Source organism: Chanos chanos, chromosome 7 (genome assembly GCF_902362185.1).
Source record: "Chanos chanos chromosome 7, fChaCha1.1, whole genome shotgun sequence".
Taxonomy (NCBI): domain Eukaryota; kingdom Metazoa; phylum Chordata; class Actinopteri; order Gonorynchiformes; family Chanidae; genus Chanos; species Chanos chanos.
The window spans coordinates 17,756,718-17,780,970 of record NC_044501.1 but is presented as its reverse complement, the minus strand read 5'-3'; the positions used below and the strand labels follow the sequence as shown (position 1 = coordinate 17,780,970).

General features: G+C 42.2%; 1 protein-coding gene across 1 annotated transcript; it reads left to right on the top strand.

Moving 5' to 3' along the window:
* The first annotated feature begins 1,036 nt into the window (after positions 1–1,036).
* On the top strand, positions 1,037–21,618 carry radil (Ras association and DIL domains). The gene is made up of 15 exons (XM_030780668.1): positions 1,037–1,571; positions 5,618–5,755; positions 8,543–8,847; positions 9,272–9,958; positions 10,903–10,940; positions 11,262–11,419; positions 11,727–11,839; positions 12,901–13,150; positions 15,443–15,615; positions 16,095–16,245; positions 16,405–16,595; positions 18,441–18,801; positions 19,149–19,291; positions 20,958–21,097; positions 21,519–21,618. The coding sequence occupies exons 1-15, from the start codon at positions 1,037–1,039 to the stop codon at positions 21,616–21,618; spliced, it is 3,483 nt and encodes a 1,160-aa protein (XP_030636528.1).
* Positions 21,619–24,253: the final 2,635 nt, after the last annotated feature.

Sequence of the window (24,253 nt, the reverse complement as noted above, 5' to 3'; positions counted from 1 at the left end):
TTTAAGGTTGTAAATCTTGCTGTCAGTACTTTGGAAGCTTATGTTGAGTTTATATGCTAGCATAAATCATTCCCAGTTTTAACTTCTTGAGGTCATGAGGGTAAATGTTGGTGTAAGTGTTTGATCTGATTTTTTAGGCTGAAATTGAATGACTGTATTTAATGTCAGTTACAGCTGTCCGCTGATATCAGTAAGGGACACCAGATCTCAGCTGTTCATGCTGGTTTAAATATTTGCAGACTTTAGTTTAAATGAGCATTTCTGTTTCCATGATAAGAAATTCCATGTGTAAAAATGATATCACTCTCACAGTTTTTATGGTCATATCCCAGAACGACAGTTTGGCTTTTAGTTCCATTATCAGTTTTTTCCATTGTTTTTTTGGGCGAAATCTGTGTTTGTTTTACTCCGCTAAGTCCGCCAAGCCTATCCTGTCTGTGTCAGAGCATGTGTGGGTGTCTGCTGATACATTCCACACTTCATAATCTAACATGTTAAAATGAAAAAAAATTGCCCAAACTTTTATATCTCAATGAGAATTATGTCAAGAATAGCATTCGATCATGTGTGCTTACTTAAGTGAAAAGTTAGTGGCATATCGGCTAATTCACTCATTCATTGTATGTCTAAAATACAAGCTGATATTTCATAGCAAAGTGATGGACTTTGTTCACTGGGCACTAGCCTAGTCTGTTCCTTTTCTTAATTTATTCCAAATAATTGTCAATTAAAACTGTTTCATTTGTTTTACAGTTGGGTGAGGTGAACAAGGTGACCTTTTAAACCAGTCACTTTTTTTGAATGAACACCTTCCTCTTCGTGTTTGTGGATCAGTGTCTGTGTATATGTGCTTATAGAAACCTTTCTTGAATGTACCATTTCTAGAATTCTACCAGGTAAATGTGCTTTCAGCCTAAACATTGTTTTCTGTTGCTCTGTGGAGCCTGTAGATGCTATATTTGGAACCGTGTTGACTTAAGTTCTATTCGTGGTTCTTTCTGTTCCAGAGCCCTCTGGCGTGGTGACTTCTGTCAAGATGTTCTACGGCTCCTCCTCGGCCAGTATGTCACTGCCATCCAAGAACCGGCTGAAGCGCCAGAGCCGCACTTTCACACAGGTTCTATACCGGACTCTCAGTTACCGGGACAGGCGTTCTGTCACTGACCTCGCCGAGCAGATCAGAGACGACCCAGCTGAACTCTCCACCCAGACCTCGGCACCGGGCGTGCTGAAGATCTTCGGCGACGAGATCAGCGCAGGGGCGAATTACAAGAGCGTTTTAGCCACACCGAGGTCGAGCGCTCAGGAGCTCATTAAAGAGGCGCTGGAGCGCTATTCGCTCAACAAAGCCTCCGCCTGCAGCTATGTGCTTTGTGATGTCATCGGGCGCTTCGAGGGGGCGGAGCGTCTGTGGAGGACAGAATGCCTGCGGGCGCTAGGCAGCAATGAGAAGCCCCTCCTCCTGCAGGACCTTTGGAAGCCCAAAGAAGGATATTCCCGCCGTTTTGAGCTGAGACGCAGGGCCGAGGTCGAGGAGCTGGCGGCTAAAGAGAAGGACACGGTTACTGCAGGTGACCCTCATACACTCAATCAAGCACGCACGGGGGAAACACCTACACACACACACACACACACACACACACATTCACACATAGGATAGAGGAAGCTGACTAAGCCAGGTTCTGTTTCCTAATCAATAAAACCAGGGAAACCTCCTGAGCATAAAACTACCCATGTGTGTTCAGGGGTCTCTCTTTATCTTGATATACACACAAACACACTGTGTTCTAAGCACGAGGCAGTTGGGGTGGTGTCGAATGCTCACCTACCACAGCAATTTTAAGCAATGGTACTTAAAACCTTAAACAAATTCAAAACTGTGTACAAAATGTTATGGAAAAGAGTCGCCCCATTAAAATGCCCCTTTGTTATATTTTAAAGCACAACCAAAAGTATCATGCACTGTCAATGATAGTGCTTATATGAGGAAATGCTCCATCGTATTTTTGACTTTTGTGAATTTAACATTCCAAGCTTGTCCATCATGGCCATATCAGCTTGTCTCTCTGAAATGAGGCACAATTTTTCAGACATTTCTTATTTTTGAAGAACTTTAATGGTCGTTTCCATGTTTTACAGAACAATATTTTACAGCAAGGGCAGGACTGGACAGTCACTAATGAATTACACCGGGTTAAGAAATAGGATGGAACCTTGTCATCTCTCTCTTTCTCTCTCTCTCTCTTTTTTCCTCTCAGTCTCTCTCCCTTTCTCTTTCTCTCTGTCTCTCCCCCCCACCCCCCTTTCTTTCTCATTGTCTATCTCAGCAGTCATTAAAGACAGAGAGTGTCCCCTGTCTCTCCTTGGCAACAGGGTGGTATGTTGTGGAGAGGCAGCGTGCTCTCCATTGTCTACTCCAGACGGCTTTTGCCTTACAAGTGTTAGCATTTTTGCTCATATCCGTTTGGGGGCTTAAACCTGCGTACCTGAGGAACTGAATTTGGCTGAATTACCTGGGTTTGTGATAATTGCTCTTGAGTGTAGGATGACTGCAGTGGAAGGCAGCTTTCCAGTTTAGTACAATGGCTGGAAATGGCAGGGACAGACGCACACAGTTCACAATGGTTTGTGTTGAGAGCAGGCAGACTAGAGTGATGGCAGGACCAATCAGAAGGAGATCTGAATACACATGACTACTCTTATATGTACTAAATTATCACAATACCAAGCTATATAGGGTATATTTGTGGTGCATTTGGTGCTAAAATAACTTGCTTGATCGTAATGTTCCACGAAGATATTTTGAGAGCCAGGTAAACAAGAATGTCATTGGAATTGTATATCTTTATGTTAAATGATCTTTAATGTTATATTATCTATTATCTTTTATTAGAGGATTAAATGACCTTGACCAATAAGACATACCACATATTTGTCATAGTCAGCCTTGGTGATATGTAAATTAGAATACCTTGTCATTTTCTTGATGAGCGAGTGCGAACTGATACATCACAATCAGTCAGAATGAAGCATGTGTTTCTTATCCTCTGAATGATTGTATCTATAAATTTGCACTTGGTTGGACACATTTACATAATTCATCTGTATTCAGAATGGTTTGATTGCATTAATAATTGAGCAAGATCAAAACAGTCTTTCAGTGAATGGTCATTCAGTGTTGATTCAGGCTGTAAGGTAAGACAGAATACAGATATTTCTTTGGTTCTGTCTTGCTCCCAGTGTAATAGGAAGAGAAAAACATGCCTATCTTTCCCTCTCTTGTTCAGTGCTGATCTCTCTCCTTCCCTATCTCCTTCTTCTCCCTCTCCCAATCTTTCTGTTTCTCCCGCAATCTCTCTTTCTCCCTTTCCCTATTGTCTTGAGTAGTACTAAATTACAGAGTGAACAAGGTGCTTCACTGAGCCAAAACAAAGAGAGGACATTAAATCTATACCGGCAGCAGTAGCAGGGTTACTGTATAATTTAAACCAAGTTTAATTCCTGTCTTAGTAGATGTGGGTCTATAGACATGCACATACGCACACACACACTCTCACACACACACACTAGGTCTCTGCGCGCGTGTGTGAACTGACAGGTGACAAAGCTCATCTGTCTTTCTGTAACGAGATTCTAGCGCTAAACTTACCCAATGGAAAAATGTCTGTCACTCCTCCGCTCAGGTGGGACATCTTACTCCACTGGCTGTCTTTGCCTGCTCCTTCTGGGCCTCACAGTTTTACAACTCCAACCGCAGAGACCAGACCACGTTATATTTTTGATCTAACACAACTGAAACAACAAATCAATAGCTTAGTCAGTAGTAGAGCAGAAGAAACAGGTGCTATATCTGTGCTGGAATGAAAATACATTGTTGAGATTGTTCACAAGACTGGAGCTAAAACACACACACACACACACACACACACATTGGTGAAAAGCAGAAATGTCAAAGAAGGAGTGGAGAAGAAGGGAGACTGCTCCTGTAAGGGCGAAGAAGAGGGTGTTTTTTAAGGGAGAAGTAAATGAGATGGTATGAGAAAGAGCTGCAGATGGGTTAGATGTATTAAAAGATGGACAGATGGGTAGAGGAATGGATGGAAGAGTAGAATTGGGTGGAAAGACAGATGAGCAAAAACTGGAAGATGGTAAAGGGGAGACATTTGGAGCAGGGTTACAGATAAAAAGAGGAGGGGTTAGATCGAGGATTATACAAGCTACTCTCCAGAGCTAATCCTGCGTCTCACACACACGCACATGCACACACGCGCACGCACACACAGAGACATACTTGTACTTCTATCTTTGTTAGGATGCTCATTGACATAATGCATTTCCTAGCCTCTTACCCTAACCACAACCATCACAACTAAATGCCTAACCCCAACCCTTATCCTAACCATAACCTAAACCTAATTCTAACCTGAACTCTAAAACCAAGTCTTAACTTTCAAACAGCCCTTTGAAGAAGAGAGGACCAGCCAAAATGTCCTCACTTTCCCAAAATGTCCTCATTCCCAAGGTTTAAAACTCAAGCTGGTCCTCACACACACACACACACACACACACACACACACACACACACACACACACACGCACGCACACACACACACGCACGCACACTTACACACAACACACACACACACAGATATTGAATGTGTGACAGAGGCTAGGTGAGGTTAGTAGAGAAGGCATTAAGTGTGATGTTGGAGTTATACTGTCACTGTACAGTGCCTGGACAGACACACTAATGCTAATACAGAGGGCATCAATCATGCACTAATAACAGATGATTTAAGATTAATGTTTCAAACACAGAAAATCGAGTTGAATTAAAAAAGAAATCCAAAGAGAGAAAAAGAAGACTGGTAACTGAAATGCTGCAGTTCCACAACGGGTAATAATCCCGAGTTGCTTCAAGGTTTCCATAGTAACCTCTGCAAACTTTAACCCCCTCAAAACCAGTTTTTCCTGTCACAATTCCCCATTAGATTAAGTTAAAATGTAGATTTTAATTAGATTTCAAAGCATGTGCAATTTATGACTTATGCATTGTTCACCTTTGGAAAAAAATCTGGACATTTTGGCTTAGACCTGTGCTTGTGGACCAGTACAGCTCTTTAAGCTTTAATATACTGGACTGGCTCTGTGTGTGTGTGTGTGTCTGTTTGTGCATACGCGAGTGCTTGTGTTTCTGTGTGTGTGTGTGTGAATGTGTGTGTGCTTGTGTGTGTGTGTGTTTGTGCACACATGTGAACATGAGTGTGTGTGCATAATTCTGGGTTACCTTTAGTGTGCTACAGATGAGTGGAGATCAACACTGACATGCACACACACACACACACACACACACACACACACACGCACAGAGCTTCATTAATATAACATTGGCATAGGCTATTTGCTAATTTTACAGACTGTTGCTGTGAAATTGCTAACTCAGCACAACTAATATGAGTCTACTTACCACTAGGCTCTGTGTAACACTCAGTGCATGTAAGAGCTAATAATGATCTATTTCTCCTGTCCTATAGAGCGTGTATGTGTATATATATATATGTGTTTGTAGTATCTCTGTATCGTACTCTTTTCTGTGCTCTGCTGTACCGTTCCTTAGGGCCACACACAAACTCCCCTCTCCTAGCTTCCTCCCTCAGCAGAACTGGGCATGGTAGGTGCCATCGGAGTTCCCCTCGCGGTTGGCGCATGGTACAGCCCAACACTGCGAGCGTTAAAGGTGGGGGACAAAACTCAGGTACGGCGTTGCCAAACGGAACGTTTTGCCATCATTTATCCGCTCTTGTCTACGCTACCATCACGTGATCTCGGTGTCATTGTAGCGCTATATGCCTTCTACTTCATGTACCGTCACAAAGCACCATGAACCAGCTCTCGATATTGTTTACATGAGCACAACAATGTCCTCACGTAATGCTACACTCATTTTGTGTGGGCCACATTATATACCTACAGATTAATATGCCATTTCTCACTCTGGGTACCATATACCGTAGTCTACGCGCATTTACTCTGTGAGGTGGCTCTCAGACATCAGCTTTATTTCTGGAACAGCTGTGGTTCTGAGTTTTGGTTTGGTTTTGTGGATTGTGAATATGTGTCTGATCTGAATGTGGAAAGATGGTGTGAGGACTTTTCAAACAATGAAATGAACATGGAGGAAAAGGACAAATGTGCTTGGTATGTTTTAACTCTAATATGAGCTGTAGCATATCACCGAACCCATGATGCATGTAAGTCTAGATGATTCCTCAGATCCTCACCATTTCACAACCCATTATGTACACACCCTGGGATATTAGATGTTTGTTGTACAGTACTGCAATGTACACACACTCACAAATACACCTGCATGTTCTCCTCCACCCCAGTGACTCTCCTACATCCTGTAAGAAACACTGTAACACAGTCGGCTTGACGTGATGCGTGCAAACACCACAGCATTTACCTTTGAATGTTCTTAAACTCTCTCAGCACAATTCACACTTAATATGCAACCCCACGTGCCCGGCTCCATATGTCTGTCTGCTGGTGTCTCTTGTAGCATCTCCACATGCAGTGTCTGTCACTGAGATCTGAGGCTGAAGGCTTTGGGTCTTTTTTTTCCCATGCTGTACTCCTGCTTGGACCTTAGGCTGAGGTTAGCGTTTTGGGTCAGATGTGGCTAAGCCAGGCTGTGGACAGCTTTTTTTTGTCTGATTTCAGAGCTTCTCTTTCAAACAGGGCCTGTTCTTGTGTCTCTCAGATGTGGGTCAGATATGTATTTAAAGTATTGAATGTTGAACCCTTGTGTCACCTTTCCTTCTCTGTGCTGAGCACTTGAAAGTAGGTGAAAAGTAGGTGAAAGAGTTACGAAAAAGACACAACATAGTGAGCAAGTGTCTAAGACTTCCCTGTTTTTGCTCTCACTTACTAAAGTCTGAGATTCTCAAACTTTGATCTCAAGGTTTCTGTTGCTCTCAGTTTCCACTTAACTCCAGTTAATAGTAAATGTAATTGAATGGTTTGTGTGTATATCTGTTGATCCAAGTGAGTTTATAATGAGCCTTAATATCAGATGACTTCCACGGTCTTCATGCTTTTTTAAATATAGTATTTCATAAGCCAAGAATTTGTCCTGTGGTTTAAAGCTTGAAAACCACAGGATCCACACCTTTTCAATGCTGTTTTAAAGGACATGAGACTTTTAATACCACAGGGACAGAGGCAGTGATTTGAATGGATAAGATGGATATTATACCCTGAAGTGGTATTTGACTTGTTAGATCTGAAGTGGAGGATGTACAGTGTCATGCAGACATTGTAACTGAAGTGAAATGCTTTTGTATTATCATATTATTTTGTAATAATTTCGTGTTCCTCTATGAGTACTTAGTACCACTGTTTAGCGTTCCTTTGCCACGAAAAAGAAAAAATATTGTGTTCCCTCAGAAGAACTGTCGTTCCCTTGCTGTAGTACTGTGACAACTTTAGTCACTCAGCTATACCCAATGGACTGTCTGTATGCAATGTTTTTTTTTCTATGACAAGTCAAGTCCAAGTCAAGCTTCAAGTCTTGGCAATAGTTAAGTATATCCTCATAGCAATAGAGTCCTAAGTCGATTATCAAGTCTTATCGTTAGCAGGTCTCAAGTCTTAAAGTTAGAGTCTTGGCCAAGTCTCAAGTCTTAGCATTAGAGTTAAGGTTAAAGTGATTTTTGCTGTTTTTGATACTTGAAGTTGGATTGCCTACACTATTTCCATGCATCCTAACCAAAATGTCGGACTTGATCTGTATGAAAATGAAATGTTTCTGTGTAACTGATCAACACTGTACAACACAAACATTTGATTGGGTTTATCCAGACGAGCACCAAACGAGTGTGAGGAAATCCATAAGTACTGTGAGTAAAGACTGAGACAGCTCCCTCCTCTTCCTCATGTTCTCTGTAAAGATGATAACGTGTGTGTTGGCTTTGTCCCTGAATACTACCATTTCACTTAGTATTGTTGTACCACCACACTGCCACATTTTGTTATCATCATGTTCTTGTCATTACACATGCTCTGTATGGCACTGTGTTTGCCCAAGCTAAGAGTTTCGTGCATGTTAATGTATGTATGTATATATGTTTGTGTGTATGAGTGTTTATGTGTGTGTGTTTGTGTATGTGTGTGTATGTGTGTGTGTGTTTATGAGTGGTTTATTGGGTGTGCTGATGCACATGTCTTTGTGAGCAATGTGTATAGTGTTCATGTGTTTGGCTTTGCTGCCTGCGTTATTAGTTTTCAAACAGAGAAATGTGTGTGTTGAAACTGAAACTGACAGTAGCAATTGTGTTCAACTGAGAAAAGATTAAAATGAGACAGAGGTTCTTAAAGCATATTAGAGCTGTTCGTTTTGTTCCATGTACTCCTGTGAGAGAATGCATAGCTTTATTGTCATTAAGAGCAGTGTGTGTGTGTGTCTCTGTTTGTGAGTGTGTGTGTGTGTGTGTGTGTGTGTGTGTGTATCTCATGGGTTCCCTTTCTTTCTGTCTGTCAGATATCAACGCTCAGGCGAGGAAGTTGCAGCGTAACCGTGCTAAAGGGACGATGACACTGCAACACAACTCGTCTTTCTGCCGCAGTTTGAGCGAGACCAGTCTGGACCTGGTGGGTCGGCCCGGAGACGAGCCCAAACGGTATTACTCCACCCTACCCGGACCCGTCAGAGCACGCTCTGCCCGCGATCCCACCACATCACGGGAACTCATGACAACAGGACATAAGGAGCGGGACGGAGGCGGAGTCAAACACTCTCTCTACCAATCACCACATCTGCTGCTCCTGCAAGGGTATAACAGACAGGTGAGCCAGTCCTGAATCACACGGATTTGATTTGTTTGGACCAATCAGTGAACAGCCACTATGAAAATAAAAACAATAGAAGGGGAATACAGTTTGATGGTCTACATGGAGGGTAAACCGATGATGATATTTTGGAATAATTCACACTGTAGGTGTAGGTGTGTTTTTTGTCTATTTTAAAAGAAATTAGTTTTGGTCAAGTTACTTTTTTCCAGATTTTAAGGGATTTTTTCATCTCTTTTCTTGGTTTTGAAACAGAACAAACGTAATAAACCGTTTGTCAGTTTAACGTTTGTCTTTGCAGAGTTTGTTTTTTGATGTATTTCTCCTGCGGGACATTGGTGTCTGAGCTGTGGTAACTGATTTGTTTACTGCTTTGTTGATTTGTTTATTGATTGGTTTGTTTGTTTGTTTGGTCACTCAGGACTGCCTGGTGTACCTGTTGAACAGAGAGCAGCACACTGTCGGCCAGGAGACGGCCTCCGCGCGTCCCAACATCTGTCTGTCCTCGCCCGACATTCTTCCTCTTCACTGTCGCATCCGCCGCGCCCAACCTCGCCGCTCCTCCTCCTCCAGCCCCGATCACCACCTGCTTCTGGAACCCGTCGCCCACGGCAACGTACTCGTCAACTTCTCCCGCGTCGAGCGTCCCACGCCGTTACGTCACGGCGACTTGCTGTCGTTTGGAGCTCATTACATTTTCCTATACAAGGACCCCCAGAGCGCCAAACCGCTGCCAGCCCAAACCCTCACCCGCCTGCGTGCCCTGGCACAGCTGTGCGACGGAGAGCCTGGGAGCGGACCCGAAAAGGGGGAGGCGTGTCGGATGTGCGGCGCCGCCCTGCGCGAGCCGGGTTCGTCCCGCCGCGGCGCCAACGCCCCGTCCCGCGGCTCGCAGAAACGGAAGCTGGCGCTGGAATTCGAGAAGGCTCAGGAGGATGCGCTGGTGAACAGGGTGCTGACCCTGATCGAGCCGAGCGGAGACGACCATAAGCTGACCCCGGCGTACCTGCTCTGCCTCTGCATCCGCCACTCCGCCAACACGTTCCCGCCCGGCAGCTTCGGAAAACTCCTTCTGAAAATCGCCAAGAGGATTCAGACCATAGCATGGGTTAGTGCTCACGCCACTCACATGTGTGTTTGTGCTGAATGTGCATGGGTGAGGTGTGTTTGTGTGTGTTTGTGTGTGTGTGTATGTGCGTGTGTGTATGTGCGTGTGTGTTTATGCTGAGTGTACATGTGTGAGAGGTTAGTTTTGTGAGTGTGTGCTTTGTGTGTGTGTGATTTTGTGTGGTAAAAAAAGAGGGATGGTAAGGGAGAGACAACTTAGAGCTTCTGTGTACGTGTGTGATCATGTGGCATTTACAACAGATTACATCTCATTCATCCAGTTTAGATTTTTTCCCTCGTCCGTCTTGTCTTAACATGTCTGTAAATTAGATCCATCGCTCAGAATAACATGTATCTCTCCATCCATAACACAGTTTTAATCCATAATCATAATCATATCTCATAAAGTGTTATGAAAGGATGCCAAAACTGTACAAAAATCCTCTGTCATGTAAAAACGCATTCAAAGCTATAAGTCTGACAATCTTACTTTGTTTTTTTTTTATTTTTTGTTTTGTTTTTGACAGAATTTAGATTCCCATTCAATAAACTGGCGTGAGAAGCAGCAGAGTCATTTATTGGCTGCTACTCCCTCTGTCTCATTAATTATTCAAATCCAATTACAGAAGGTCAGCTCCACTCTTCCTGAATATTAGCCAAGTGCCTAGAGATGTGTGTGTGTGTGAGTGTGTGTGTTAGAGAGAGAGAGAAAATATAGGGGAGGGAAAGACAGAGAAAAGAGGATGACTTTAGGGAGACGTGGGAGAAACGGAGGAGAGGAGAAAAGAGAGAAAAGATTTCCCAATACAGAGGCGCGTCGTATCTCCCACATAACCCTTTGAAAATTTTATGGCATTTTAATTGCATTGTGTGTGTGTGTGTGTGTGTGTGTGTGTGTGTGTGTGCGCGCGTGTGTGTCTGTGTGTGTTTATTTGTGTCTTTTAGGAGAAGACAAAGGAGCTGGCACAGAAGCAAGCTCAGCAGTGAGTATCAAATTCCACCTTGCAGCAGTGTCTGTGTGTGTGTGTGTGTGTGTGTATGTTAGAGAGAGAGAGAGAGAGAGAGAGAGAGAGAATGAGTGTTGGGGCATTTTATGTCATATCACATATCTTGTGATATAACACATGGTTTCATGTTTTACTATGTCTTCATGCAGTCCAAATCAGTACAAATAAATCAATATATTTGGACATTCTTAATGTAATTCCAGTGATTCATTTTAGCGCAAATAATACCAGAATGTAAACACTGTCCACTGCTCTGTTGCTTGTGTGTGTGTGTGTGTGTGTGTGTGTGTGTCACAGCCAAGACCCTGCCTCCTTGTCTCTGCTCAGTATTTCTGATTTGGTGCCAGATCTTCAGTTCATTTTCTTCTGGATGTCAAATGCCATCGAGATCCTTTATTTCATTCAGCAGAAATCACCCACATACATGCAGAGCATAGAGCAGATGGATAGCAAAGGTAAAGGAACTGAGCTCTCTCTCTCAGACACGCACATGCATACACACACACGCACGCACTCACACACACACACACACACACACACACACACACACACACACACACACAAGCGCTTACACACAAGCACAGTGTGCATAAACATTCTTTTAATCTTAAATCAGTGACCTTTCTTATTTAAATTAATTCAGTACATTTAATTTGCCCCTTTACAATAAATCAGTTTTATGCCTGTGCTTACAGTGAGGTTCTTGCTAATTTGATAAAACCAGACAATTCTCTTTTTTTCTCTCTCATCTCTGTTTTTCAGGTTCTAAAGAGTCGCTACTGTCAGCAACAATATCAGCCAGTGAAGAGGCTATGACCATTCTGGAGGAAGTTATCATGTACACCTTTCAGCAGTGCGTCTACTACATCACCAAGGTAAAGGGAGAGAAAGAGAGAGACAGAGACAGAGAGAGACTGAGACAGAGACAGGGAGGGGGACAGAGACAGAGAGAGACTGAGACAGAGACAGGGAGGGGGACAGAGAGAGAGAGAGACTGAGACAGAGACAGGGAGGGGGACAGAGACAGAGAGAGACTGAGGCAGAGACAGAGACAGGGAGGGGGACAGAGAGAGAGAGACTGAGGCAGAGACAGAGACAGGGAGGGGCACAGAGAGAGAGACAGACTGAGGCAGAGACAGGGAGGGGGACAGAGAGAGAGAGACTGAGGCAGAGACAGGGAGGGGGACAGAGAGAGAGAGAGAGAGAGAATGAAAAATAGAGGGAAAGCATTAGAGAAAAGGTGAAATGCTATGTCTGAGTCAGGATTATTTAGGCTTACTTGTGCTATAAAAAGGACCACAGTGTTACAAAATTTTGTTTTCATTATAAAAAAAAATCAGCATAGCCCCTGAAAGATATGAGAAAATGCATTACTGTACAATTTACTTTGGGCTGGTCAAACTCCATTCAAACATGAAATTGAATCTGCTGGAAAAATGCAAACATTCTATATTTCAAAGGATGCTGGTGAGAAATGAACTAAAGCATTTTACAATGGCCCAAACACCAGTGTACCTCAAACCACCACTCAAAATTTCTCTAATCCACATTAATAAAAAAAAAAAAAACCCAAAAAATCATGTCTTTATTCATTGAGACATATTGAGAATAAAGACATATCACATTTTTGATCTGAGCAAGGTGACTTTGTGTACATTTCCCAGGTGCCCAGACAGATTTGTGGAGGACTGTGTCTTATTGTATTTATGTCTGTACCTTTGTTATTGTTGGTGTATTGAATTGAAATGTAAATTGTGTCTGTGTGTTTGTGTCTCGATTCAGTTCCTGACATGTGACGTTGTCATTCTTTACTGTGTATTTATGTAAAGTGCATAGTGCATAGTTTCATTTCTCAGTTAACCGTGCATTGACATTAGCATTATTGATATGTAATATGTGTTTTTGTGTGTGTGTGGGGTGGGTTCTGTTATTCCAGTCTCTGTATGTGGTTCTGCCGGGGCTGTTGGAATGCAACCCGTTTGGTGTAGATCAGGCTGACCCTTGCAGACGGGGTCAGGGTGGAGTGTCTGGGGTTCCGGAGCCTGTTCGGAGAGTTCTAAATGTGTTCCAGACCACAGCAGAACTGCTCCAGCAGTACCAGGTTCACCACGAAGTCCAAAGTCAGATGTTTGCTTACCTCTTCTTCTTCTCCAATGTCTCACTGTTTAACCAGCTGATGGACAAAGGTCAGATATCACACTCTGTGTGTCCTCTCTCTCTCTCTCTCTCTCTCTCTCTCTCTCTCTCTCTCTCTCGTGCTCTCTCTCTTCTCGCCTTTTCGCTCCTTCTCCCCTTCTCTGCCCCCCTCCCGCCTCTTTTTTCTCTCATTGTTTTCTCTTGTGTTTTGCCATGCACTCAGTCTTTGTCATTTTCTCCCTATCTCTCTCTCTGCTCTCTCTTTACCTCTCTCTCTGCATCACACACACACACACACACGCACGTGTTATAGCACAGCACTGTACATGCTGTCATATGTCTTCATTAAGTAATTTGACAGGAGCTGCTGCTATGGTAACTGAAGTGAGAGACAAAGGGAAGGTAGGGAGGGCTGGAGAGCTAAAGGAAGTCAGCAAGAAACATACAGTTCGTTTCATACAGAGAATTTCCACTCTGCCACCTACTGTTCAGCCTGGTTCAAAAGTCGGTGTAGGATTCACACATTCAAATCAGTCAGTTTAACATACTAAAATATAAACAGTACTAAATGATAATAACAATATTAAATGATATTTCTCTGTGAGACATTACAATAAACTTTGATTCTGAAACGCTCCAACAAAAGTTAAAATGCTAAATACTGAGAATGTTGCCAAAAATGCATCAAGTCATACCAACTCAAATGTAACTAGTGTTCCACAGTCTTTATGTGCTGTGTAGACATACAGACCAACTCAAACACAGAATTGATTTTGTGGTGAGATAAGGTAATATACAATATTGCTTCACTATTATATCCACAGTATAGAAATGGATGCATACTTAGATAGAGCATTATATCTATATTGATAATATTTGGCAATTTTACAGGTACTTTAAAAATTTTGTAATTAAAATGTAATAATTTATAATATGTTACGATGTATTCTCAGAATGATTTAAATATAAAATAGTGTTTTTTAAATTAATCGCTTATTGGCTGAGCAAGTTGACCTACTGTGTGACCTATTGTGTGTGTGTGTGTGTGTGCGTGTGTGTGTGAAGTGTATGTATGTGTGTGGTCAGCTGGAGATTATTACTCCAGACATTCATAATCCTCTTTATGTTTCATAACAGGCAAAGTGAATTGAAGCAATCCTTTAAAGCCCATGTTAGACACAAACATACGCACGTGCATGCACGCACACACACACACTCACACACACACTCACTCACAAATGTATACACACTTAATGGGCCCAGTATGTTGTTTAGTAATTAAAGTAAGACCAATAGCAGGTTTAATCAATGTGCATGTGTTAGCATTTTCTACTGTAACCTATACTTAAGACTGTGCTAATTCCAGTGAGTTTTAAGATAAAATGTTTTCATGAGTGGTGTTAAGTAACTGTATTGAGATTACTGTGCTAGAGAAGGGTTTGTAGGGAATTTGCTTTCTGGAGTATTTTAGAGTATTTACAGTATTTTTGCTTGTAATTTGGAAGATAATTAGACATTATATGCTAGTAAGCCAATTTTCTCTCATTACTGTTCATTACCATTGTGTTGCATTGCATATGTTGGTATAAATGCCCTGAAAACTGCCCTGTTTCTTGTGTATTTGTATCAGTATGACTCAGAGTGACTGGGAATTGGAATTATCAGCTGGGTCAAAGTAACTCAGTCTAGACAAATCAAGAGTCATGGCCCTTAATTCTCGTGCATCTGTTTCATTTGATTTGACCATGATCCCTCACTGACACTCTGTGTCCTTGCAAACAAACCCCTGCTGCCAGAGCAGTCATCTAGAAAGTACATTCTAAACTAAGGCAACATTGCCTGCTATGTCAGAGAAATGTGTCTGAAAAATTGGGTTAGATAAATAATAATACTAATCAGAAGAGGAAGAACAGATAAATAATGGGGTTACAACAAAGATCACTGAAAACCTACAAATTAACAATGTAACAGGTAAATATCCGTGTGAACAGACATCTGAATTTCAATATTGCCCCTGTATTACATATACAGTGAGACAAAAAAACCCCCAAACAACGTGGGAATAGTTTTACCTGAGTACTTTTTGTGACCGTGAGCTTGTGGACTCTTAATCAGGTAGTTTCCTGCATTAACTCCTCCGGTCAGTGTGTAACATGGTGCTTCAGTTTCAAAAGTGAATGCATAATGTCATTCAGTAAAATTCACCATTAGTGTTTACATTAGCTACTATGTTAGAGTCGTTCTTGACTTTCTGTTATAATCTGTGTACGTGTGTGTTTGTTTGTGTGTGTGTATGTGTGTGTTTGTTTGTGTGTGTGTGTGTGTGTGTGTGTGTGTGATAGGTCCCTCGAGGGGTTGGTTTCAGCGTTCTCGGGCCCTGCAGATCCAGGCGTGTGTAAGGATGCTTTTGGAATGGGCACGAGGGGCAGGGCAGAACCACCTTGCCCAAAAATTCTTTGCCAAATTCTGCAGTGCTGTTGCGATCCTGGCTGCACCTGCTCAGCAGCTCTCACAGGTACAACCAGTGTTCTGTCTGTGTGTGTCTGTAACAGCACTCAGTCTCATTATACTCAGCATGCATGGACATGAAGCAGAGCCACAGGAAGCCGTAGTTGTATTTGAATGTGTTATAAAGAAACAGTACTGAAACTTAAATCTATTAATTACTGTATTTAGATATTTAAAAACATATTGAATAGTTGTTGTTGACGAATTGTTTTCAGATAATTCCATAGGTATCTTGGCTGTTGAGATTTGAATTCACATATTTTCATTCAAAAATGATATTTAACAGTTTTCAAATCATACTTCCTCTCCCTGAATCATATTCAACAACATGTTTATCTCACATGTGGTGGAGAGGCTTTGTCCTGTATGTTTGTCCTGACTGTATTCGGTCGTTTGTTTATTCAATATTTACCATATTTACCACATTATTTATGTATACTGTTTGTGTGTGTGTGTGTATGTATGTGGATGTGGGTGTTTGTATAGATGAGCTGGAAGGTTCTGTGTGCAGAACACCCCACTCTGAAACCAGTTCAACTGCACAGAATTCTCGCCCAGTACCAGCTGACCACTGACTTGGGCCCTATGCCAATCTGGCAACCCTGCAGCGAGGATGAACCCTACATTTACAGAACAGGTGTGTGTATGTGTATGGTATGTGTGCTTTCGTTTGAAAGTTAATGCAACTTTGTTTTTTCATGAGTTACCGCATTGGCAGAATTCTCCAAGATAGTTTTGGAGACTATGTGTGTGTGTTGTGTGAGTTTGTTGACGCTGGTCTTTGGTTCTGGTTCAGTGGATCTGTTGGAGAGTTTTGAGAATCACCCGCCCATTGTGCTGCCCAGTGCTGGGTTCAAGGTGGACCTGGAGGGTGAGTGTGTGGAGGACAGTATCTATCGTCAGCTGCTCTACGTGCGTCATTTCCTGTGGGGACTCAGAACTAAAACACAATCGACCAATGGCAGCAAAGACTGGCAGGAAGTCCAGGTAACCCTGTTGTCTTTTTTTTTTCTACTCAACTGTGTGAAATCAAAAGGTTAGATTTTATGGGGGGAAAATTGAACAAATCCATAACCTGCTAAACAGTCTAGCAACTACGTTTTTTATATGCTTACATGACAAGTAAGTTCACAGGTAGAAACACAAATATATTGACAAGCAGTCATTAACAGAGTCAGAGTCACATGGTTTTTTGATATGTGTAATGACCTTTTTGGCCACACAGTATAGAATCCTGTAGTTTTGTTGGTTCTTAAGATCTCACTGGACGATGACAGCCACACGTTTAAGCTTTTTATCTGAGATATGTCGAACCATCCAGCCATGACACAGTCTAAAGTTTCAGCTCTGTTGGACAAATGGTTCGGGAGTGATTCATTTTGTTTGCAAAACTCTGCATGCCTCTCACATCGCAAAGAAGTGCTTAAAATCTTGTGACAGTCAGAGAAATACATGCGTTCATGATTTTTAGCTCTTCTTTGATAACTGGTAGTTACACAGTTCAGACAATTCATTAGCGTTACAGAACTGAGGTTAAAGGTTATGCCCTTATCTGAAATGAAAAGTTGTGCACCAAACTCTGCATACCAGTCAGACCAACCCCTTCATGGATCTCTGTGTGATGAGTAGAGACTCTGTGGTGCCACCTTTCTGGGCTCTGTCTTCTCTTACCTTTGTAATGGAGGGGTCAGAAACTGGTGGCTATGGGTCCAAACAGCTGAAATGACAGTAAAACTGTGCAGACTACTGTGCAGTGTGGGCCATATGGGGTCCAGTTTTTTTTTTAACCTGTGTGTGTTACACACAGTGTTTGAGATGTATCATTCTGTATCTATTCTTTACTTACATGAGGTCAGTTTTTGAACGGACTGTGAATGAAACCTTAGGTTCAGCTCAGCTCAAGCCTCTAGACATGAGAATCATCTTTAATCTGATTAAGGGATTAGATGTGTAATTAGGGTCCTCTCTTGCTGTCCACCTTATGGGTTGTGTATATGTTAATCTCACATGGGGGGAGCAGTCAGAATTTTGGCAATATGGTTGCCTTGTTAAGCCACTGTTAAGACATACAACCAACCACTCACTCTAAAAAGGAAGGATACCTGGTCAGCTGCCTTTTGTTGTTTTTTTTTTGTGTGTGTGTTTGTTTTTTTTTCATCCTACGCAAATGATCTTACAGTGTCATGACATCTTGCATGGTTTATATAAAGGCAGACTGAATGGGAAGTGTAGGGGTGTGTCCTGCAACTAGGATTGGAATGTGTTTAAATTCCTCAGTTACGGCCGGGAATTCCAGGGAACGCAACTGGCCACATTTTGCTCAAAGGGTGAACTCTCTCTGTTTCCTTTCAAGCAGGTTTTCATCATAGTTCATTACCACAGTTGAAATCGTCTTGTGGGAGTCCACAGTAGCTGTCTTTAAGGGTGTTACACTAGCTGGTTGCTTGCCTTTGCCCTCATAAGCTGGTGAGGTTGAGAGACTTGCAAGCAAGGATAAATAAATTGGGTTATATTATGGAAATGTATTAAATGCAATTAAAACAAAAATCCCACTGAACTAACATAGCAATGTCTCTTCATTTTTTTTGTTTACATCTTATGTTAATTTTGCTTTTACACATCCCATACATTATATGTCAGTGATAACTGGAACTTTTTCACATTACCTCTGTTGCTGTTGTGATAACGGTTGTGTATTTTGCCTCTTAAGTTCATATCAGGAACGGAGACATAGGTGAAAATAACTTTTCCCAGGGCCCTGTTAATGCACTTTATGTCAGTGTTTACTGTGCACAGTTATCTGATTTATGATAATCCTGCTTTGCTTCGCAGAGAGACCTCCCTCACGGCCACTGCAGTCCACGGCCGGTGCCTCCTCCTCCTCGTGGGGAGGGCGAGGGGGAGGTCAGGGGGTCAGGAGGAGGAACAGGGAACAGAGGAGAGGGAGCAGGTGCCGAAGACAGACCCAGCGACAAACAGCATCTGGGGAATCACCACAGAAACGGAACAGGCACTCGACACGGCAACCAGAGCCAGCCGGATTCCTCCTGTCTCCTCACCCCTCCTAACACGCCACTCTATCCTGACAGCGTCCCTCAGGAACACACAGTCTCTCACACGCAGCCAAACGGCTGCTCTCGTTCCACACCAGAGCACAAGAAAATCAACGGCTTCATCAGCAATGGAATAGAAGGTCAGATTTTCCTACGCAGCTAGAGAATGTGTGTGTATGTGAGTGTGTGTGTGCGTGTGTGTGTGTGTGTGTGTGTGTGTGTGCGCGCGCGTGTGTGTGTGTGTATGTATGTGTATTCCACTGTTTACACAGCATAGGTTTTTGGAGTGGTGTCTGTGGCTATGTATCTTTGTGCATATATGAGTAGCTGTGTGTGTGTGTGTGTGAGTGTGCAGATGCATGTGTGTGTGTGAGCGTATGCATGTGCATGTGTTTGTGTGTGTGTGTGTGTGTGTGTGTGTGTATGTGTTTTTATTCCAGCCCTTTGTTCTGTGTATCTGTGTGCTTGACCTTACCTTTTCCCCTAGGCCCTATGAGTGGGTGTGGCTTCCCCTTCCCTGTCCCTGTTTCCTATGGTAACTGCCCAGCCTCTGATGATATCTGTTCCGTATTTGTAGTGGACTTGGATAAGGGGCCATTCGGCCTGGGAATGGGACTCATCGACGGATTGGTAAGTGTTTATCACACATGCTATTCCCCTGAAACACAAACCCAATATCCTGACCAATTACGCTCTAACCCTCTGTGCCCCAGAGGACTGTGGGATAATACGAACCATTTTTTATGTTCTGCTTCACTGCAGAATGGCAAAATGACATCTGTTCAAAAACACAGAAAGCTAATACATGAAAATAATATTATACAGGTCTTAAAATATACATCATTCTTTAAATATCAATAGAAAACAACAATGTGGGAGCTGTCACTGACCGTACATGAACTTTTGGCATGAAAACTGACCTCACAACAGAGTTTCTGTATTTTTTAAAGAAAGCTTTTTAGTGCGAGCATCATGACAAGATATTAGATATTTTGCTAATATCAAAGATATTAGCAAGAAGATGGTAGATTTTTGAGAGGATTTTGAATAGCTTTTTAACTGTGTACCTAATCGAATTGTGCTAGAGCACTGGTCCCCATCTACATGCTCTCCACAAGGTTTTATTTTTCCTCTTTATTGTACATTCTCTACTCCTACAGGAGTCTCCATGAGAATGACTTTCTTTGGGTCAGTAATCGGACGGAGGAGACAGAATATGAGCCTGTGGTTTAGGTGCTTTTACTGTGGTATGATAACGCACTTGTATGTCTTAATGTGCCTGAAACCAAGGACAAGGCTATTGATTTTTTTAAGAAAATCTCAACCACATTCTGAAACTTTAATTTACATCCCAAAGCATTCAGTCTGTGGAGTTACAACAATGTGGAGGCTGTCACTGACCATAAATGAACTTTGGCAGGAATAGTGACGTCGCAACAGAATTTCTATATTTTTTTTTACAGAAAGCTTTTTAGTTTGAGCACCGCAACTTTGTCACTGCCCCGTGGATCTTTATTCAAATCAATCCTGATCTTTTCCACAAAACTTTAACAAGGGCCTTCACCATAGCACTACAGAGAGGGTCAGGACGATCACTGACACTCAACAGACCGTGTTGGGTGACGTGTATGCTCTGCAGGCCCTGCTCAACGCTCATGCTGTCTCAGCTCTCATCACGGCCTGTAAGAGGAATACTACACTCTCCACTCCAACCCCGAGTTCAAACAGCTGTCTGCTAACCACAGTCGTCATCTCACACAAATTAAATTTCCTTCATTAGCACAGATGGAGCCGCCCCCCCCCCCCCCACATCCATGACCATAGCCATTTGATATTCAATTGTTGTTGTGTTGTTTTTATGTCTTATTTATTTATGCGTTTTCTATTATGCACGGCCTTGTATCATTTGCAACTCCATGCTGCCTGCCAGACCTCCTGTCAGAGGCAGTTAAGTCATGAATCTTAAAATCAATGAGAGTAGAGTCTGGTCAGAGAAGACAGGCGTGTGGGCGTAGCAGACAGTCAGGGACTTCAGAAGGATCCGATATCGAATGATTACGGGCGCTGCTGAGTGGTTCCTGGGTCGCGTCAGGGTGCAGAGTGAGGTGGATGTGTAGGTAGTAACTACTCGTAAACAGAGGTATAGGTGGAGGCATGATCAAGCACATCAACTTTTTTTTGAAACACTTTTTGGAATAATGTACAGCGTACAAATAGAGAAAACAACATAGACTTTAATTCAGTAATACTGAGGGCAATGCGGAGTCAGTTTGTCCGTGTACCTCTCCTTCTCCAGCACACGCCTCTGAATGCCCCTGGGATTTATATCCGGACACTCATTCCCGACGGTCCGGCTGCCTCTGATGGACGCCTGCGGATTGGAGACAGAATTCTGGCCGTTAACGGAACCAGCCTCATCGGCGCTGACTACCAGAGGTGACTATATACCCACAAACACACATAAACACAAACTCATACACATTAAGACAAAATCATACACAGCAACACAAATGTTGGATAGATTACCTGGTCACCATGAAAGTCAGTAAAGTGAAATGCACCCTATGTGGATTGTGAGAGTATATATGTATGTGCTTGTCTGTGTGTAAGTAATTGTGTGAATGCGTGCATCAGTTTGTGTGTGTGTGTGTGTGTGTGTGTGTGTGTGTGTGTATCCTGACAGGGTTCATTGTGATGTGCTTTTTTAAGAAATCAATGAAATCTCATATGCAGTTAAAGTGAAACGTCCCCACCTCCGGTCGTCTAGACCAATACTGAATCAGCTGTTCATCAGCTGTCTCTCTCTCTCTGTCTCTCACTCTCTCTCTCTCTCTCTCTCTCTCTCTCTCTCTCTCAGTGCAGTGGATCTGATTCGGTTAGGAGGTGGCCGACTCCGCTTTCTCGTCGCCAAGTCGGATCTGGAAGTGTCTGAAAAGATCAGTGCCTCTTCCTGCTGAGGAAAAAAAAAACTGAAGGAGAGACTGAGGAACTGAGCAAGCAGATGAGTGAGTTATAGCACAAGCACATCATAGAGTACCTCAGCTATAGTCGCAGTCACGCTGATCCACTGATCTCAGATCAGAGACGACAGTCTCTCAGATCCATTCATCACCTCAGCGCAGAGACAGCAGTCACTCTGATTCACTGATCTCAGATCAGAGATGACAGTCTCTCAGATCCATTCATCACCTCGGTGCAGAGACAACAGTCACGCTGATTCACTGATCTCAGATCAGAGATGACAGTCTCTCAGATCCATTCCTCACCTCAGCGGGGAGACAGCAGTCATGCTGGTTCACTGATCTGAGAGCAGAGACAGCAGTGGTTGAAACTTGCTCCAGTTTGGATCTGGAGTCAATTTAACCCACCTCTTAAAAGGTGCTGGTGCAAAAACAACAACAAAAATGCACTTATTTCTGATTATGTTCGTCTGCACTGATGAAGAGTAAGGACTTATCTTTGTGGGTTATCATGATGACGATGAAGATGGAGAGATTCTAGAGATTAGAAATGGACATGAATAGAATGAAAAATTGACTGAATGAAAAAAAAATCTTTTCAGTCATGAATGTGAAAAGTGAAAAAAATGAACGAAAAGTGTTTTCATTAGCTTACCTAAAAAATACACTACGCCCATGTAACGATGCTGTTCCAGTGTAATTCTGTTTCTAATCAAGGTTCAGTAATAAAATACAAATACATATTGATGTTTCCAAAACACTGAAAGATATAAAGCACCGCTTGGTTGACCTTCATGAAATTTTAATTTCCACTCAGCAATATGAAACATACAACCATATGCTGGTTTCATAACTTTTCAGTTACCGCAAAACAACATCTGTGCTGTTAAGAGAAAAAAAAATTTAAATTATGTTTACAAGGTACCATTTTTTGAGGTCTACCCGAGATGAGTCTGGTGTTTTGGAGTAGTTAAACACCAATTAGTTTGTAAATTATAGGAAGGGTCTGTTTAGGGGACAATAAAAAGACAAAACATTGTTTGTTGGTTCTGTCCGAGCAAACAGATCTCAAACTATGTACAGACACCAAAAAGAGACTGTGCACAAAAAGAGATTTCCTCACAACAGAAAATCTTCCTTGAGGAAATTAGATTTATACAGGTAACGGCCAAAGAATTGGGGTGTTTTCTAAGTTAATATGCAGTTTTGATCACACTTTGGATAAGGATCATGTAAAATGTTATTCTGGCAGCCATGGCTGGAGGAGGAGATCCCAGTGACTCAGAAGTGTGACTTGTACGGCTCATTTGGCAGTCGCCTCAGTGAAAAACAGACAGCTCAGCTCACCAATGTTTCCCAATGTTTCCTAAAGGAAAACAGCAGCTAAGCTGATTTTTGCATGCGAGTGTGAGGGAAAGACGTGGACAGGCAGGGCAAGGTGTGGTCAAAGACACACAGTTCACAAGCGTGTTTGTAAACTGGTTTGAAATACAAGACCTTAAAGACAAGTGTGGGTGAGAGGTGTGTCAGTAGAGACCCACAAACCTGAGTGACTGTTTTTCCTGGTGTAGGGTTTTGGAGACTCTTTTATGGGGGGAGGCACATTTTCCACATGTGATTTAGGTTCCCTCAGCCCCTTAAAGAGACAATGTAAACACCAGTTAATACACAGCGATTCTTAGTGATCACCTCCATCTAATTGTGAAGCATTTCTCTCCTGATGGCAATGGCCTCTTCCAAGATGACACTACCCCTACTGTAAGGACAGAAGTTGGTCAATCAGTGGTTTAATGGGCATGAAAATGATGTTAACCATATTGTCAGTCTCCACATTTCAACCCAGTTGTAAACAGTAATTGGATATTCTTGAGCAGCACTTTAGATAGCATTTTTCAACCACCAACATACCACATCATGATGGAACTTCCCAGCAGATGAAGCTGTTTTGGCAGCTTAAAGAGTCTCAGAATTTCATCAAGACTCTTTAGAATAGCCTTTCCCTTACTTTGGCACTTACCTGTATTTAGTATATTTAAACTTTAGTGTATTTAAACTAACTCTCTTTTTTGGTAGTAACTTTTTTGGTAGAAAAGTTACCACCAGTTTGTAAAAGGAAAAAAAAAGCAAACAAAAAAGTATCTTGTCTTTGAAATTCTGTCACTTGGGATTTGACAAGATGCATTGTTTTGAAAATACAGGTAACAGCCAAAACAAAAGAAACTTTGTTTTTTGTTTGTTTAAACCAAGAAACCTGTCCAGTATTACCCAAAACCAGAGAGCCAAGGCAAATGTCTGTATATTATATGTGGGCTCTTTGTGGTTCACTAAATAAAATGTACTTTTATCCTTTTTTTTTCTCCCCTGAACTTTCAAGTTCTCAGTTTTATACATGCTGTTAAACATGCCCTCTGTCATTATGGCAAGACCTCATTGTGTTGCAATAATGAACAGAGAAAAACTAAGGATTATTTGTAACCTGTAGGGGGCAGATGTGAATTTCGAACTGAAAATAGAGAGCTTAGCTGTGTTTATGGAAAAGATGCACTTAGGGAAATATTCTCTCTCTCTCTCTCTCTCTCTCTCTCTCTCTCAGCCTGTCTCTATCATCTGTTACATATGTTTGAAGACCTGT